Raw genomic sequence first — 18,592 nt, 5'->3', positions numbered from 1 at the left:
TTATGATCATCTCAAGTATCATATTATGTTGGTTTTTGGTTAAAATTGACGATGCACTTAAATTATAATTATTTTAAACCAAATTTATTATTAAAGTTTAAATTGTGAAACCAAACTGGAACCAGGCCGTTAGTAACGATTCGGTTTTAACTTTCAGTAGTTGAGTTTGGTTTTGGACGACAAAAAATCAATATTAACGGTTGGACTTACAAGTTTAACTTAAAAACCATCAAAACCGACACTGAACACCCCTACGTAACATATTAATTTATTTAAAATGGAAAAAATTACAACAATATCATATCCAAATTAAAGAGAATAAAATGCTCGTTTTTATGGTGCAATTTGTTTATAAAAATATTAACGTATGAAAAGGCTATAGGCGTTTAAAAATCATAGGTAGGAAGTTAGTTTACAACTTAAATTAAAAACATAATATGGTTAAAGATGAGGGACCAAACTTGTAAGTTGAATGGATTGTGTTTAAAAGACATGTTTACCTTTACTAACACATGTACCTCATGCTTTAAGTGTTGTAAATTACTTAAAATTGGTGTCTTAATTTGCTCTTCTTTGGTGTATTATATATAGTACTAGTTTTTATCCCCCGTATTACGAGGGTTGTTCTATATTATTTATTGTAATATTTATTTATTTTTTTAATTTATATTTTTTTATTGTATGAAAGTTAATAATATACTTATTGTTTGGCAATAAATTGTTTCACAAATAAATGAGATATTATAACCCGATTTAAAAGTTATATGGTTTTGATAAGACCCAAGACCCGTTTATTTCCTTTACAATAAAATTAGTTTTTTAATTATAAATTAATATTTATGAAAGTTAATAATATACTTATGGTTTGATGAGACCCAAGACCCGTTTTTTTTACTATAAAATTGGTTTTTTAATTTAAATAATATATATATCTTTTTTAAAATAAATAAGATATTAATTTTTAGTATCCTATTTTATAGGATTTTTACATCAATAATTTGATGAGAATAATTTTTAATTTAATGAGATGTTATAACCCGTTTAAGAAATATCTGGGTTTGGTAAGACCCATGCCCATGAATTCGGGTCAAATGCATGAGAAGCCTCAATTTAAAAATCAAGCAAATCTAGTGACTTCAAAAAAAGAGAGAGCGACCACATCGCGACACGTAGGATTTTTATGTTTTCATTTATATATATTATAGATAGATACTTGGTTAAAAACAATTGTGGCATTATAGCAATTAAATTAAAGTTAAAAGGTAATTATTTATATAAGAGAAGGGTATAGTGGTATTTTATTAATTAACCCTTAAATTTATCACCCTCTCTCTTAAATCACGGTTACACACTTTTAAAACAAAAAAACTTAATCCTTCACTGCATTTTAGATTTATTTGTTGCACAGTGTCATTGCAGTTTAGTGAGTAAATATATTAAATAGTTATTATATTTTAATCTAATACAATAAACAATGTTCATGAAGAGATAATCATTAACCAAAACTTTGCAATAACCGATGTCCGCGTTTAAAGTTTTAAACTACATAACACAACCATCAGGCCAATAGTTAATTTAAGCTTTAATTTTAATTGCATTTGCTCAACATTTTATGATTTTAAATTTCATTCTTCCTTTAATTTTGTTGTTTTTGTATTTATTTACATATACGTAAATAGTTATTTACGCATGTGCATAACAATTACATATATGTAAATAGTAAACTTTACACATATGTAAAACAATGTTCCATGCATAAACAATAATTGTTTTTAGTTTACTTATATTAAAAAAAATTTAAATTTTAATTTTACTTTTATTTATTATTTTAACAGTCAAAGAAATTTGTTTTAACTTTCAAGTTATTTAAATTAATCATTCTTTACCTTTTTATTAAGTTTTTTAGTCGGTGTTTGTTTTCACATTCGTTATGGTTTTTACAATTTTTGTTTCAAGTTTTTTATTCAACTGGGGTGTTTGGGTTGCTTTAAAAATATGACGAAAATCAACCAAAAAGAAATAGATGAGTAGAAATGCATATGTTTAGGTTAAAGAAATATTTAAATAGAAGTGAAAGTCATTTACATATATGTTAACAATATCTATAGTCTTGTTTTTCGTTTTTAAGTTAACACTTTATATATAAAGTAAATTATTTTCATAAACAAGTATTTTTCCTATCAGTTCTCTTCCGTCATTTTGTTAGATAATATGAAGAAATATTAATTACCTGATTAATAAGTTTAACCAAGGAGAAATTATAGGCAATTATCTAATTACTAAAATGGAGAGAGAAACAAATTCATAGTTACCATTGTACCCTTCTTATTTATTTTAAAACATCCAAAATTAAAACAAAATGAGTGGTCTACATTGGTTTCTAAAGTTCTTAATGAAAATGGAGTCTTAAAGGAGACTAACCCCTTATCCTTATTACTAAGTTTATTTTGATATTTATATAATTATAAAACTTGTATAGAGCCTCCAAAATCTCAATATTTTATATTGCCTCATTAAATACACCATAATGTTTTCACATATATTTAAAGACAAACTACCCAACACAAGTTGATTATTTTCCTGGTCCCGTAGGTTAGCATGGTATTGAAAAGGTCTCGTATGTATTCTAGTAACACGTTCTCATGGTTAACAAAACAAGGACCCCGAGACTTACCCAAGCGTCCTTAGACATCTGCTATATAGGAAACTCTTGTTATCATTTAGGTTATGCAGGTCAAACCGTTAACATCTATCAATTAAACAAAGTTTAAGGCGTATAGTCTTGCTGGTCAACGATATGCAAGTCGAATAGTCGATGGTAGTCTAACTTCTTATATTAAGGCGTCTTATTATGGATTGTAGAATGAAGAAGGAAGCATGTAGGATAAAGAAAACGGGCTACTGCGTATTTGCTTATAAACGAGTCGAATACAAAAATAAAGTTACAAATAAAACGGGTCAAAAATAATCCGTAGTATTATCATATTTCAAGTTGTTGTCTCCGGGCCAACTCATGGTGATGGACAAACATAAACTGCAGCCTGTAGGACTCCTAATTATATACTAATCAAAGCAATGGGTGGTTTACCACTAATTAGCAGTAAGCATAAACTGTAGTCTGTATGACTTTTAATTAAATACTAATCAAAGCAATGAGTGGTGTATCATAATTTAGCAGCAAAAATTCCCTTGAACTTTTAAAGCATAAAACTTAAAGGTAGACTTATTAAACTCATTATCACATAAAATTTAAACTAAATAAATCTCCCATGATATATCACTTAACGTTACAAAATTTTTATTATTTTCTAGTCTCCGTTCGTTAAAGATTAAGAACTATTTTATTACACGATACAAACCTGGCTAAGGGTGATACTCGCAGATGGAAACAGGTCAGACCCGACGCATCCCTTGAGAAATTTTAAGTGGTGTTTGGTTCCCGCCTAAATCCCTTAGCTGAAGATAATCACGGGAAGTGAAGTAGTGCGCGGTTTACTATCTAATAATCGCTAGAAGTAGTCTAACTTCTAGATTCCATCATAAACACTAGTTTTTAAATCCTATAAGCATGTTTTATAATACAAGCAACTTGATATTTAAAAATTAAGTATCTTATAAACATAAATGCATATATATGTCTTGTCAAGATTGTCAACATAGCGATTTCAACCCGGTATCTGTTGTTGTAGAAATGGCATTATTCAAAATTTTATATTCGGCGGTGTTGATTATTCAAGTAGCTCTTACCTTAGCTATGGTTCATGCTCAGGATGATCAATCAGGTACTCAACAATTTACTTTTCTGAATGAATGATTTTTATGAACCACATTTATTAACGATTTCGCCCTGCTTGCGGTGCGCACATATAATGTATATATATGTGTGAACCATCTGATGGGCAAAAGTGAAATTGCACTAACTTTGACGTTATTTTACGAATCTCGTGAAAATAACGTTAAAAGTGGCGGAAGGTTGATCAGGCATCATGTGACATGTGGTGGCGTTGATAGCCGAAAGACAAGGGTACATGCACCAATCGACGGTGTCCCGATGGTTGAGTGTATGTGCCTTATGTCTAAGGCTTGATGCAAAACTACTATCAAGCCGCGGGTCTCACCGGAAGCAGCCTCTCTATTCCAAAAGGGTAGAGTTAAGACTGTCTACATCTTACCCTCCTCAGACCCTAACGTAGCTTTGCTATCTGTGGGATATACTGAGTACGATGATGATGATGATATATTAACGTTTCTATTTTCGTTTTATATTTCTTTGCAGGTTTCATAAGCATAGATTGTGGAATCCCAGAAGGTACAAAATACACTGATAATAAAACAGGAATAAACTATGTTTTGGACGCGGGCTTCATAGACAGTGGCATAAATCTAGAGATACTATCTATTTATAAATACAGCAACCTGGATTACCAGCTAAACACTGTAAGAAGTTTTCCTGAAAACACTAGAAACTGTTACATGCTTAAACCCGTACAAGGGAAAGGCAATAGGTATTTGATACGGGCGAGATTTATGTATGGGAACCATGACTTCAAAGGTCAACCTCCACAGTTCGACGTTTACCTTGGAAACGATCATTGGTGTAGAGTTGAATTTAGTTTTGCGCCCTTTTTATCTGAATACAACTGCGAGATTATACATCTCGCTTCATCAGATTACATTCATGTGTGCCTTGTAAATATAGGTATTGGAAACCCCTTCATTTCAGCATTAGAGTTAAGGCTTTTGGATACCTCCATGTATTCATTAAATTTACAATCACTGATTCTTACCGCACGTGAAAATTTTGGCACATCTGAAACACTCAGGTCAACTTTCAACTTTTAAGTTATTCATGTATAATCTTAACCCATGTGCAACCAACTAATTGAAGGGGGGGGGGGGGGGGGGGGTAAGTGGTTCGGTTTAGTTATCGATCAAAGACTCAAAGTGAGTACTTTTTGTCACATGCTGGATTCTTTTTGTCCAAAACTTTTTTATAGTCTTTATAAAAGACATGATTACAGAATTTATATCATTCAGTTACAAGGAAACTTTTTGAGTAAAACTATTTATGAGGCTGTACATTACTAATACAGTTTCGGCGAATTTTATTTCTAATCCGTTGTAGTGTTTTCATATCCGCTATAATATAAACGTCCACTATTAGCTAGTTAATGCCCAACCTATATATTGTTGATGCAGGTATAAAGATGACAAATACGATAGAATATGGAATCCTGGATATCCTTCTTTTGAGTATGCAGACGTAAAAGTTTCTCGTCCCAATAATTTAGAGATATCTACAATGGAAAATATACCATCGAAAGTCTTGATCACCGCCGTCACACCTGCGAAGGCAACAGACGATATATTGTATTCATGGACGGCTATTAATAAAACCGAGGAGTTTTTAATGTACCTTTACGTTGTTGAAGGTAAAATAGGAAACCAGACCAGAGAGTTCAACGTTTATGCGGACGGGGTCCTCTGGGATGGGCCAAATTCTAGTAATGATTACGATGTTATGACATGGTTCGTCCAGTTTTCTGGTTCATTATCACATGAACTTAAGATACGCGAAACAAAAAGATCAACACTTCCTCCTATGGTTAATGCACTCGAGCTTTTTAAGCTAGTACACCTCTAATATGGTAAGATATTTATCATTTACTAGTAGAATATATGCTTTTTATTATTCTTAACTAGTTTTTTAACCCGGCGCAATCAGTGGCGGATCCAGAAAATTTTCTCACAGGGGTCGGGAATTTTTATGGTCGGTACTAATACAACGGTCGAGTCGAATCGGGTCGGGTCGAATCGGGTCGGGTTGAATCAGGTCGAGTCGGGTCATATATATAAAAAAAGATTACCAAATAAAATATTAGATAACAAATATATTAAAGTTGTTCTCTACGAGTTTTCATTTTTTGAAATCTAACCATTACATCATTTACTTTAACATTGACAAACAAGTCTTTCTCAATATAACAAATACATCCGTCGCTTAAAATTTTCATCACCCATTCGATTACGCAAATCGGACTTCACATACTTCATCGCCGAAAAGGATCTTTCAACGGTTGCGGTTGCAAGGGGTAATACGAGAGCTAACTTTAATAAACGATACACCAATGTAAAGGAATGGTGTTTCTTTGTTTGAACCATCAGTTGAACAAGACTTGCTAAACCATTCAAGTTTTTAAATCGTTTATCTCCTTTCAAATTATCGATGTATGTCGCGAGTTCAACCGGGAGTATTCTTTTATCACTTTCATTAAAATCATATGGGTACAACTCGACTAATTGTAAAATTTTTGCAATTGAAAATGCCCGAAAATTATCACAAGGAGTCAAACAACTCAACAAAACAAGTAAGTCGGATGTTACCTCATTAAAACGGTCCCCAAACTCTTCGATTTGCAAATCTAGAACCGCATTGAAGCAGTCATACTCATAATAGTGGCGATTTTTCATGTTTGTTTTTTTCTTGGCGTTAGTATGTTAATGTAGTTATCATCGATCGAAAGGACGAAGTGAGGCAGCAGAGGCGGTAAAAAAAATAAATTTTAGAAGATAGAACTGGATTTTGGGCTAAAAATTGAGTAGGGTTTGAATTGGGTTTTGGGCTTAAAAGTTGGATAGATATTGGACTAATGGACTTGTTAATATTAAAGTCAAATTTAATAGAAAAATTGTTTATATAACGTTTAAATAATTATTTTATAAAATTGTCATTGTATTTTTTGTTAGGGTTAGTCTGAAAATCTCATGGGGGTCGTCTTAAAATTATACAGGGTACGACTTCAAAGTTTCATAGGGGTTGGTACCAAAATTTTACAGAGGTCGGTCTGGAATTTTTCGGTATATTAACACTAAAAAAAATTTTCACAGGTGCCGGGGGACACCCCTCCCTTATAAGTGGCTACGCTACTGGGCGCAATGCGCCGGGGCAGCTGGCAAATCACCAGCGTTGAAATCGAGACATCGGTTTTACTCTTCATTACTACAGTGGGTTGACACGAATTTGGTTGGTATCCGATATGTTCATTAAGGTATACATACCTTTGGTAAAATTTGAACATAAAAACCTAAAAAAATAATTCGTCAAACTAACATATAAAAATACAAAATATTTCTGTAAGTTGTTGAGTTGAACTAAATGCTGTTTGCACACACAATTTTCTGTAATTTATGAGTTATATTAAATTCATCTAGATTATTTATTCACTGTTCTCTCACTAATTATGGTTGAGCTATTGATGTAACTTCCCAAGGGTACGATAAATCCTGAACGACTTCGACATATGTGGATCACTTTAAAACACTTTTTAACTAGATGGCTATTGGTCCCTTCATATGCTGAAAATTATATATCAAATGTAAAACATATGCCTAAGACCAAGGTTGCAAAAGTCGCTAGGTGGACCCTAGACGGCTGACTGGGGAGTTGGGTGTACTCGGAGTACTCGGGGAGTACTGGGAGTACTCGGACATGGTAAATATAAAGAAAATTAGTTTTTGGATATTATATATATGTCGTATATCATAAATTTACTAATATTTATAGCAAAATAGGAAAAGATCAATATAAATAAGAGAAATACATTTCAAATAATAAATTATTCTAAAAATGGTTAGTCATTAAGTAAAAAAATGATATTTATTTTTTAATATTAAAGAAATACGAGTTATGTTTTATCTTTTTAAGCCAAAATCGGCCCAAGTTTACCGATTAAATGCGATTCTGACTAACGTTGACCACCTTTAATCAATTCTTAGTAACTAGACGGAATTAAAGAAACTCGTCTCTGCGACATACCTTGTAGCGAGTATTCGGCCTTGGAAACCTACTTTTACAACATTGCCTAAGACTAATTGGCGGATAAATATAACTCAGTATCACAATATATATTCTAGTGTTATCTAACATTTCACATATTAAATCACTTCACCAAAGTTTTAATTAGTTAAAATCACAAATCCATATTTAAGTTAAGCTACACATATTGAGTAGTCACCTTTTGTTAGAGACTTACTGGTTCCAACTGTTTTTGAACTACTAACCTAATCAAACATTTGAAACCGGGAGCTTGAACACCTAGGAAGCTACTATCTTCAACTCAGATAGCCTTTCAGGAATGCATCCATCATCACTGCTGAAAAGAAAAGACAACATGTTTATATGAGCACAATAATTATCAGAAGTTAAACAAAATAACTCTTGTTTCTTTGCTTTTATGCATGCTGAAATGGTAAAACCATTGACATTTATTCATTAAATGTAAATAAAGTTTAAGGATCAAATACATGAATTAGTATCTGGTTTATTCTGCGGTTCCAGCTGATTCATAATTTACTTATTTTTCATTTTCTCCTCATTCTAAACTTATGAAAGTCAACTGTTTAGTGATCTGTTTCAAAAAGAGAATCTTAATTAATTATGTCTTATATATATTTTTTTTGGAGCAAACAAGTAACTCTGTAAATTGTTTTACTAATTAATCGCATTATTTATGGGGAAATTGTTCCGGGTCAACCAACCCGGCCTATTCTAACCTGCACTAAAATCACCTATTTTGACACGTTATCCAACTCACCCGAACCGTGATTTTAACAGCACTATTGTCAAAAGGTACACTTTGTCTAAAAGATCACGAGGGATGAAAATGGTCCACAGATAGAGGTGCACAAACGGGTTCCAAACTTAAAATAGATTCGGGTTGGTCAACAAAAAGTCAAAAACATGTTTTGGCTTTGCTCGGGTTTTTGACTAAGTTTGACCAGGTAGGTTCGGTTTAATCAGGTTGGAACCGGTTTCCATGAGGAAGGTTATAACCAATCGAGGAACCAGTTTTTTGTGCACCTCTATCCGTAGATATGCTGCAAGAATCACTCAAAAGCTTCAAACAAAACCCTTCGTATTATATATTTTCGGCGACTAACATTTTTAGACAATTATATGCAAAATTCTGATTTCATATCTCCTAGTCATATGCTGAAAAGTGATAATCATCATCATCATCATCGTACTCAGTAAATCCCACTAATAGCAAAGCTATAGAAGGGTCTGAGGAGGGTAAGATGTAGACAGCCTTACCTCTACCCTTTAGGAATAGAGAGGCTGCTTCCGGTGAGACCCCTTGCTCGAAAATTTGAAAAGTGATTGGTAATGTCTGAAAAGTGATAAAAGATAACATAATATTCAAGTTGTTGTCTCCAGGCCAACTCATGCCAGTAAGTGAAAAATTGAAAAGTGATTGGTAATGTTTGTTTATATGGGTCAAAGCAATTAGTGGTGTACCATTAAGTAGCATCAAGCATTCCCTTAAGCATCTTAATTTGAGCTAGTCAATTCCTAAATATATTCTCCTCTATATCATAAGAATAAACTATATAAATCCTAAACTAAAATGTAAACTAAATAAAAACTCACTATCACATAAAAATTGTACTATATTCCAACATGACACGAAGATAGTCAGGTTTCGGGTTGGCATATCTTACCCATTTAGAAAAATGGGTCATGTTTGGGTTGACTTTTTTGCGTACCCGTTTAGTTAAACAAATTTACTCGCCAACCTATTTTAGTTATAATGGTGGACCTACTAACCCGTTTAACCTATATTTTCACAACCCACCAACCCAGTAAACACGCTATTAACTTGATTATTACTTGCCAACCCGGCCATTTGACATATTCAGATAAATAAGTCATGTTTGGTTACATGATTTTAAGTATGCAACAGGCACATTTTTTTTGGGGGGTGGGGGGGGGGGGGGTATACTTTTGGAATCCTAGAAGCATGAACTAGACAAACAACTTAATATTTAAAATATAAAGCCAATTATCTTACATATGCATGCATATATATGCCATTTCAAGATATATTTCAATCTGTCATCTCTTGTTGTAGAAATGGCATTATTCAGAAGTTTCATTGCTGTGTTGTTAATGCTTCAAATAGCTCTTACCATAGCTATGGTTCATGCCCAGGATGATCAATCAGGTACCGAACAATTTACTTTAGCTAAATGAAGATTTGTATAAAACACATTCATTATCTTTTATACATATACTTTTTTCTTTGCAGGTTTCATAAGCATAGATTGTGGAATACCGGAAGGTTCAAAATACACTGATAAAAAGACAGGTTTAAACTATGTTTCAGACGCGAATTTCATAGACAGTGGCGTAAATCAACAAATATTATCCACATTCAAATCCAACACTCTAGATTTCCAGCTCAGCACTCTCAGAAGCTTTCCTGAAAACACAAGAAACTGCTACACGCTTAGACCCGAACAAGGGAAAGGGAATAGGTATTTGATACGGGCGAGGTTTACTTACGGGAACTATGACTTTAAAGGTCAACCCCCACAGTTTGACCTTTACCTTGGAAATGATCATTGGTCTAGAGTTCAGTTTAATGTATCGTTGGCGGTGGACTACGAGATTATACACCTCACTTCATCAGATTATATATATGTGTGCCTTGTAAATATAGGCCTTGGAAACCCTTTTATTTCAGCGTTAGAGTTAAGGCTTTTGGATAGCACCATGTATGCAAAAGATTTACGATCGCTGAATCTATATGCGCGCGATAATTTTGGTACAACTGAAACAATAAGGTCAGCATTTAAAATTTTCTCTCAAGTTATTGGTGTATAACTCTAGCTATAATCATGTTGATCATACTTTAATAAATGGTTCGGGCTGAGTTAAGATCGATTATAGGTACTTTGCGGCAAGGGTTTGGATTGACCTATACCGGTTTTTGTCCAAAACTTAATACAGTTTTTATGCAATTGGTGTAATTCATGTCCACAAAAATTAAAGGATATAATCTTGATTTCATATAGGAACAAGGGTTGGACAAACGAGAAATACAAGAGGTGAATCGTATAAAGTGTTTTGAAGATTAAGCTGAGAGTTTAAATTAAATGGTTGATTTATTATTCGAAGTGTTTAGGAAGTAATTTTTTAGAGTTTATTTATTTATTTAAAAGGAAAAACAATATATATACTTTCTTTTTAAAACATTACAAAACGATTAAAATAAAGTGGCAGGCAAACGGGCAACAAGCTGAATAGAGGGTTATGTATTCAGTTTTATGTGTTGAGTTTAATTAATAAAGAAAAGAGTCGAAGTAGAGTACTTTAAATCTGCGTATTCTTATATATTTTCAGTTTAATCCAATTCGTTATTCAAATGACAATCATATCATTTTTTTTAATATTTTTTTTTTTACTTTTCTTGTCTTTTACTTTAAAAAGATATAAGAAAATTACCAACTTGATTGTCACCTATTGTTGATTCAGGTATGCAGATGACATATATGACAGAATATGGTATCCCACAGCATATTCTGGCATAAGAAATGTAGTAACTTCAAGTCCTATTTCTTTAGGACCGTCAACAAAAGAAAAGGTACCATCTAAAGTCATGAGCACTGCTGTCACACCCATAAACCCTACAGATGATTTATTGTATTCATGGAAAGCTACCGACAAAACCGAGGTGTTTATTATGTACATTCACTTTGCTGAAATTGAAACATTGAAAAGCAACCAGACCAGAGAGATCAACATTTATTTAAATGGTGCATACTGGGATGGACCAATTACTCTACTTGACCACACCACTAGCACATATTACACCTCCTTTTATAACTCGTCATCGTATGAACTTAAAATAGCCAGGACAAAAGATTCAACACTTCCACCCATGTATAATGCCATCGAGATTTATAATCCGATAAGCCTCCAACAACGCCAAACACAAGACCAAGACGGTAGAGCTTTATAATTAATTACCAAGTTATTATTATTTTAGCGTCTTACACTCTTACTCTATGTTGTTACATTAGCTACAACAATGTGGAGTATTAAGTCAACGTACGGGTTAAAAAGAAACTGGCAAGGGGATCCGTGTGTTCCACAAGATTCTAATTGGGATGGTGTTAATTGCAGCAATGATACAGATAATCTTAGGATCATTTCCATGTATGCATACCATCCATTCACAATCATAACTTATATCCAAACTCTCCACTAATAATTTTTTAACAAACTTCATATTTTAGGAACTTGTCATCCAGCGGATTGACGGGAGAAATAAATCCTGCATTAGCTAATCTAACAATGATACAATCATTGTAAGTGATATTTTATATTATTGTAGTCTATAGTATCATTTTGTTTTTTTTGCCTCACTATAATTGTTTCATTTTCAGGGATCTGTCTTACAATAACTTGACAGGAAGTGTTCCAAATCTTCTTGCTTCTCTTAATTTCTTGAAAACTCTGTAAGTTACCTTAATAGTAGATTTAATGCAATTTTTTTTTGTATTTTTATATAACATGGCCTATGTTATAGCAACTTAACTGGAAATAATTTCACAAGACCCCTACCAGCAGAACTCCTAAAAAAGGCAAAGAATGGCTCATTAATGCTGAGGTCAGCCCTTCATTCATCATTTTTTTTTGGTAGAAAAAATAAACAAAATAATGCAAATCAACACTCACCTCACTTACTCTGACATTTGTTAAATTATCAGTATTGAAGCGAAAGGTGATCAAGATACAAATGCTTGTCTTAAGGGTTCATGTAAAACCAAGAAGCATAAAAACGTTGTTGTTATAGTGATAGCAACAAGTGCGGCATTATTCCTGGTATTGGCCATATTGACCGCCCTATGGATAACAAAAAGAAGACGAACACACGGTTTGTAATATAATTAACTTTACAAAACAGACATCATAAAAGTAAATCATGGGAAATTTTATGAAACTATGATTTGAACTAATAATGCAGATCCAAGCATAAGAGACGAGTTTATCGAACCGAGAAATCAATGTTTCACGTATTCAGAAATACAAAGAATTACTAGCAACTTCAGTAATGTTATTGGGAAAGGAGGATTTGGAGCCGTGTTTAGCGGGTTGATTGGGGAAACCCGAGCTGCTGTGAAGATGCTTTCGGAGTCATCAGCACAAGGGTACAAGGAATTTCAGGCAGAAGTAAGTTTCTATAAACATTTATTCACATTTATAAAAAATGATTTATTCAAACCATATTGAACTACAGGTCAGCCTTCTCATGAGTGTTCATCATAAAAACATAACTTCACTTGTCGGGTACTGCGATGATGGTATCCACAAGGGAATTATCTACGAGTACATGGCTAATGGAAACTTAGGAATGCATCTATTTGGTAACATTCTTTACAAATATATTAAATAATAATATCAACCCTTTCCATATATATAAGTTCAATCACTAATGGCAATAATTACTTGGGAAGATGCGAGTCAAAATGTTTTGAGTTGGAAAAAGAGGCTTCAAATCGGATACGATGCAGCACAAGGTTAGTATCAGATTACTTAAAACTTTAAGCTCTACAAGCACATAAATGTATATATATTATAAGTTCCATGAGTTTGTAATTGTTTAACAGGATTAGAGTACATGCATCATGGTTGCAAGCCACTAATAATCCATAGAGATGTGAAATGTTCCAACATATTATTAAACGAGAAATTACAAGCAAAACTAGCAGATTTTGGTCTGTCTAGAGCTTTTACAACCGAAGGTGCTACACACGTGTCGACGGTAATCGCTGGTACTCCTGGCTACCTTGACCCCGAGTAAGTTTCTTTTGTTCTACATTTTTCATTTACCAAATAAAATGTCTACATAATTAAATTAAAATAAGTTATGTTTTGAAGGTATTACACAACAAACAGGTTGACCGAGAAAAGTGACGTGTATAGTTTTGGAGTAGTATTACTGGAGTTAATTACGGGCAGACCAGCAATATCAGCAGACACATACATAGTTAATTGGGTTAAATCTATGGTTGAAAAGGGAAGTGTTGAAAATATAATCGATCCTCGGTTGCATGGGGATTTCGAAGTTAATACAGCGTGGAAGGTGGTAGAGTTGGCAATGAGCTGCGTTGACACTTCATCCGTCGAAAGGCCAACCATGAATGATGTGGTGATGGATCTAAAGAACTGTTTGAACGGGGCGAAACCGAATAATCTAAATCATAACATGTCATTGAGGTTGGAGAGTATAGGGGGTCCAAATCTTAGATAATCAAATCTTGAATTTGTGTTTTGGTCTAATGTTTTCTACTATTTGTAATAAAGCCATGTTCCTAGATAGTATTTTGAAGTTACAGTGCCAATAAAAGGCTTTATAACTTATGTGTGTGTTTATTGTTGACTTAAGTTGAACTAAAGAAATAAATATTTAAATGCAAAAACTGAAATACAACCAAGAAAATCTTTTGCCTAATGTGTGGTTATGTACCCGTTTTCTTTATATAACATAAAGCAAAAGGTAAACTGTACTCTATGGTTTTCGATGTTCTAATTTTTTTGTTTTGATTTAAACAAAAAATTTTTTTGTTGTAAACTAACCATACAACATAACAAAGTTTAAACAAAAGTTAAAAATGTGTTACAAAGATCGGTTCATGCGTTTATTTATTTTCGTTACATTAATTAAGTTTGTTAAAACATGCATAGGAATCCTAACAATATCTATAATTTATTAAAATGATGTTAGTAAGGAGTACTCTTGTCAAATTACACTATCTTATTTGACAAGGGCTAACGGTGTTAGTAAAGTGGATGAAAATTATGTCTTTTAGAAACCATGAGGACATAAATGACTAAAAATAAGTTTATTTTGGACGCATCTGACAAAAATGAACAAACAATAAGAACGAAAACGACATTTTACTCTATTTAATTATAACGGTATTTTTGTCATTTCACACTAACGCCGACGAGAGTTCGGATGCTTATAGGTCTTTTCGCACTCCGGCGTGAAGCGTCTGCGCTACATTTGGAGAAATGGCAAGAAAATTGGGCCTATTCGTTTCCCATTGTTGTTTTCGAAACGTTGTGGAACCTTGCCTTTGCGGCGCTTTCGTTCACAACTTCATTTTGGTTTATGCGGGAAGACACGACGAACTGGAGGCTAAGGGTTTGGACCTTCACTTACTCCATTCACTGTACCGTGCATGTTGTGGTTTTGCTGTTGGAGTACAAAAAGAGAAGCAGGAGGATTTCATCGATGTTGAGTTCGATTAGCTGCTTTTGTTCAACTTGTAAGAACAACAATCGCGTTACTCCGATTAGGTAGTAATTAAACATAAAACGAATTGAAACTAAAACGGAATTAAATCTTGTTGTTTTTGTAGGTCCTCTAGATGGATCTCACAACCTTCTCAAATCAATCTGTGTTGTTAGTTAGAGGAAATCACTAACAACACTCAGATCTCGGATCTTAGTTTTTGTAAACTCAAAAGTGAGAAAAGAGAGAAAGTAAGAGAGGTTAAGTGAGTGTTTAATTTTCAAGTGTGGTTGACTAGAATATGGAGTATAAGTTAGTATATATATTCTATATTTTGGTCATTACATGGCCCAAGTGGGCTTGCCCATTGGCTTTACCGTACAAAATAAACGTACTTAGTATTTAATACATCGACTATAAACAAATATAAAGGCATACACAATCCTAATAATAATATAGAATATTAGCGTTACATACCTGTTGATGACAGAGGCAACCGATTCTTCTTTAATATGGTTAAACATTTTGAATTCCTCTTTTAATATGTTTTTTCGGTTTTCCCTAATATCCATATTTTCTCCAAGCTTAGGAACGTTTGACATTTTTTTTTGTTTTTTTAATAAAAAAATGTCAAAGTCAGCGGGTAAAAAGCCAAATTCGATTTCTTTATTAGTCGACCCCCCGTTAATGTAAATTAATTAAAATAATATTAAAATAAAATACTAATTAAAAAATCTATTCAATTTCTTTTAAAGTAATCGACCCTTTTTATTAAATTGATTAAAATAACAATAAAAAAATCTATTCGAATTCTTTTAAAGTAATCATTTTTTTTTGTAACACTCCAACCCGGAGCGTGCTGACGTGTCACTATTATAGATATCAAATCAACGCCACAATCCAAAATACAACAAAAATTTATGCAACCTATGTCATATTATTAAACAAAATGAATTAACTTTTAAAAGCTTGAACTTTATTTATCTCTCTCATCACTAACTTCCCCGAGTCCCGGATTACCTGTAAACAAAATAAGAAAAACAAAACAAGAAAATATGGCTGAGCCCAAAATTGCCCAGTAACGGAAAGAACAATAGTATAGGTAAGGACAAACGTAAGAAAATAAATATACGGACTTCAATTCAAACTCGATACCAACCTTTTTACCGAAAACATATACTTGATAAAATTCAGAGGTATGATCCGACACTTGGCCAGAACATAATCAAACGCATACGGAACATATCAGAACTATAACAGAAACACCCAGAGCCAGAAACATATAACATATAACTTGTAACATGTAACGTGTGACGTGTAACATATAACTGAACTAGGATCGATCCATACGCCCCTAAATGGCCAAAGTACTAAAGTACTAGTTAGAGACGCCGTGAACTTTTAAAACACACTGTCACGAAAAGTGTTGCTCGGGTAACAGAGTACTAAAACTAAAACCATATAACTAAAATATATTATATAAAATAACTGAACTCAAAATATAAATGACGTGTAACAAGAATCCGTACTACAAAGTAACGGAATAGAGTTATATTATATGTAAACGAAAATAGAAACCGTATTACGAAGTAACGGAATATAATCAATACTATGTTAATGAGTGAAAGAAACCAGAAATCGTACTACGAAGTAACAAGAAACAGAATCCGTACTCTACGAGAACGGTGAAAACAATATAAAGCTAAAAGAAGAAAAACACGGAATCCGTACCTTATACGACGAGCAAAAACACACTAAATATCAATACTCTTTAACTCTTGCGCGAACCTACAATATTATTTTAAGTTCAATTATATTTTGGTACCCACGTTTGTGCTTGTGTTAGCATACTAATTGACTTATTTTGAACCTTTTGATTATAAAATAACCCCATGCACATGTACGTTTATTAGTATTCATTAGTATGTATTTATCCTACAAAATAGTTATTGTGAAAATTTGGAAAATCAACATTATGAAATCAACTCTTATATAATAAAAGAACTAGTATTTAGACCCGCCCGCGTTGCGGCGGGTGGGTGTAACGCTTTGTTTTAATAGGTAACGCCAAAGAAAGATATCATCTTTAATTATCCTATAAAAGTAAAATAGGGTACATGCTTGTAAAGTTAAAAGATCTAACTTCAACAAACCTTAAGAAATGCAATTGTTAAAACAATTGAAGTCAAACTGCAAAGAACACCCATACAAAAGGAGTATTCTTGCCTTCAATGCTGATGAGGTGTTTGGTCCACACATGATCTCATTACAGTTTTTATCTCCGTTAATTCTTTGTTACCAGAAGCCCACAACATTGATAAAGCAAAAGGTCTCATGCTAGGTTCTAGAAAAATCAAGTAAATGTGTCAATATTAATAACGTATAAAATCTTATAATAGGTAGTAAAATAATGTTGATTTAGTAACATACAACATGAACTAAAGATAAAAACCCGGTGTAAATTTTTGAGTGCATTACATGGCATACCTAAAACCACAAATGCAAAATCTTTTCGATTGCCTTCGCTGTTCTTACAGGAACAGTTCAAATGACTCAAATAAATCAGCTCCTATTCGATACAACAAAGCCAAGAACCATATAAAAGGAATAGTATATATGTGAGTCAAAAAGGGTCGTATCATGGCTGCAACAAAAGTTGGCACATCAATAACTGAATCATCGTAACGATCTGTGCAAGAATTAGGTAGCTCAAAAAGTATCATCATAGCCATAAAACAAATGTTAAAAGGTATAATCAAAGTAGGCTCAGAACCGTATCATGGCTGCAACATAACTTGCCACGCCGAAAACAGAATCATCATCATAGCCATAAACCAATTTATGAGACCAAATTAGCGTATGTCCGCCAAAGCCACCCAGACAATTGGAGCCCCAAAAATTAGTGTTTTCAGCATACAATAGATCTAGAAAAAATGGGGGGCGGGGTTTCACCTATTAATACATGCTGCTCAAAGCTAAGGAGACCGTCATCGCTTCAGCGGAGGCCATAGTCATCATCTAAAAGTAGAGACAAAACAGAATACCACAATCGCAGCCCAAATTAGACAGGTCACAAAATATCACATAAAGAAGTCGTTGCCTTGCATCGTCGGAACAAAGAAACACAAATCACCGTCGCCATCCGCCGCCGCCATGACAACCGCAAAGCCATCGGCAACAGCGGGGCAACGGCTGTCCTCTGTAACGACGCATCAATCACCTATCTCCGTCATCGCCAAACCATGATCGGAAGATAACATATTTATTCCATGAAGATGGAGAGAGCTTTGAAGATGGTCAGAGGAAAACCTTTTTAATGAAAGAAGTCATAAGAAACTATGAAGCGTCAAACACAACCGTTTAAGCAGCAAAGTCAAATGAATAGTACCTCATGAGAGTATGACCGACATTACAAATTAAATATATATATATATATATAATATGGAGGAAACAATTGTTTTCAAAGAAAAAAAAACTTCTGAACCTTTACAAAGTAGATTTTCGAT

General features: G+C 33.3%; 2 protein-coding genes and 1 long non-coding RNA gene across 3 annotated transcripts; all 3 read left to right on the top strand.

The window, feature by feature from the left end:
• Window positions 1–3,691: 3,691 nt before the first annotated feature.
• On the top strand, window positions 3,692–5,644 carry LOC143551609 (putative leucine-rich repeat receptor-like protein kinase At2g19210). The gene is made up of 3 exons (XM_077042007.1): window positions 3,692–3,782; window positions 4,277–4,505; window positions 5,200–5,644. Exons 1-3 carry the CDS (start codon window positions 3,692–3,694, stop codon window positions 5,642–5,644), a joined length of 765 nt encoding a protein of 254 aa, XP_076898122.1.
• A 79-nt stretch (window positions 5,645–5,723) lies between these two features.
• On the top strand, window positions 5,724–6,502 carry LOC143551610 (uncharacterized). The gene is made up of 2 exons (XR_013138531.1): window positions 5,724–5,803; window positions 5,834–6,502. It is a non-coding gene; the product is annotated as an uncharacterized LOC143551610 (long non-coding RNA).
• Window positions 6,503–9,913: 3,411 nt separating this feature from the next.
• LOC143551608 (putative LRR receptor-like serine/threonine-protein kinase At1g05700) lies at window positions 9,914–14,137 on the top strand. Its single transcript, XM_077042006.1, has 13 exons — window positions 9,914–10,004; window positions 10,080–10,626; window positions 11,318–11,790; window positions 11,866–12,001; window positions 12,082–12,153; window positions 12,232–12,303; window positions 12,375–12,455; window positions 12,556–12,722; window positions 12,813–13,018; window positions 13,086–13,212; window positions 13,303–13,365; window positions 13,456–13,645; window positions 13,727–14,137. Exons 1-13 carry the CDS (start codon window positions 9,914–9,916, stop codon window positions 14,097–14,099), a joined length of 2,598 nt encoding a protein of 865 aa, XP_076898121.1. The 3' UTR covers window positions 14,100–14,137.
• Window positions 14,138–18,592: the final 4,455 nt, after the last annotated feature.

This window comes from Bidens hawaiensis, unplaced genomic scaffold, assembly GCF_021521415.1.
Source record: "Bidens hawaiensis isolate Kalapana, Puna unplaced genomic scaffold, B.hawaiensis_p1.1 tig00016464_1, whole genome shotgun sequence".
NCBI classification, from domain to species: domain Eukaryota; kingdom Viridiplantae; phylum Streptophyta; class Magnoliopsida; order Asterales; family Asteraceae; genus Bidens; species Bidens hawaiensis.
Note: the sequence above shows the minus strand (reverse complement) of the source record. Positions and strands in the feature narration are given on the sequence as shown.

What these genes read in the sequence shown, in the direction of transcription:
- LOC143551609 (XM_077042007.1), top strand. Translation starts at nt 3,692, where the DNA reads ATGGCATTATTCAAAATTTTATATTCGGCGGTGTTGATTATTCAAGTA. An exon ending in TGCTCAGGATGATCAATCAG is followed by an intron (nt 3,783 to 4,276) that starts GTACTCAACAAT and finishes ATTTCTTTGCAG; the next exon opens with GTTTCATAAGCATAGATTGT. An exon ending in GTACAAGGGAAAGGCAATAG is followed by an intron (nt 4,506 to 5,199) that starts GTATTTGATACG and finishes TTGTTGATGCAG; the next exon opens with GTATAAAGATGACAAATACG.
- LOC143551608 (XM_077042006.1), top strand. Translation starts at nt 9,914, where the DNA reads ATGGCATTATTCAGAAGTTTCATTGCTGTGTTGTTAATGCTTCAAATA. An exon ending in AATCTTAGGATCATTTCCAT is followed by an intron (nt 12,002 to 12,081) that starts GTATGCATACCA and finishes TTCATATTTTAG; the next exon opens with GAACTTGTCATCCAGCGGAT. An exon ending in AAAAAGAAGACGAACACACG is followed by an intron (nt 12,723 to 12,812) that starts GTTTGTAATATA and finishes CTAATAATGCAG; the next exon opens with ATCCAAGCATAAGAGACGAG.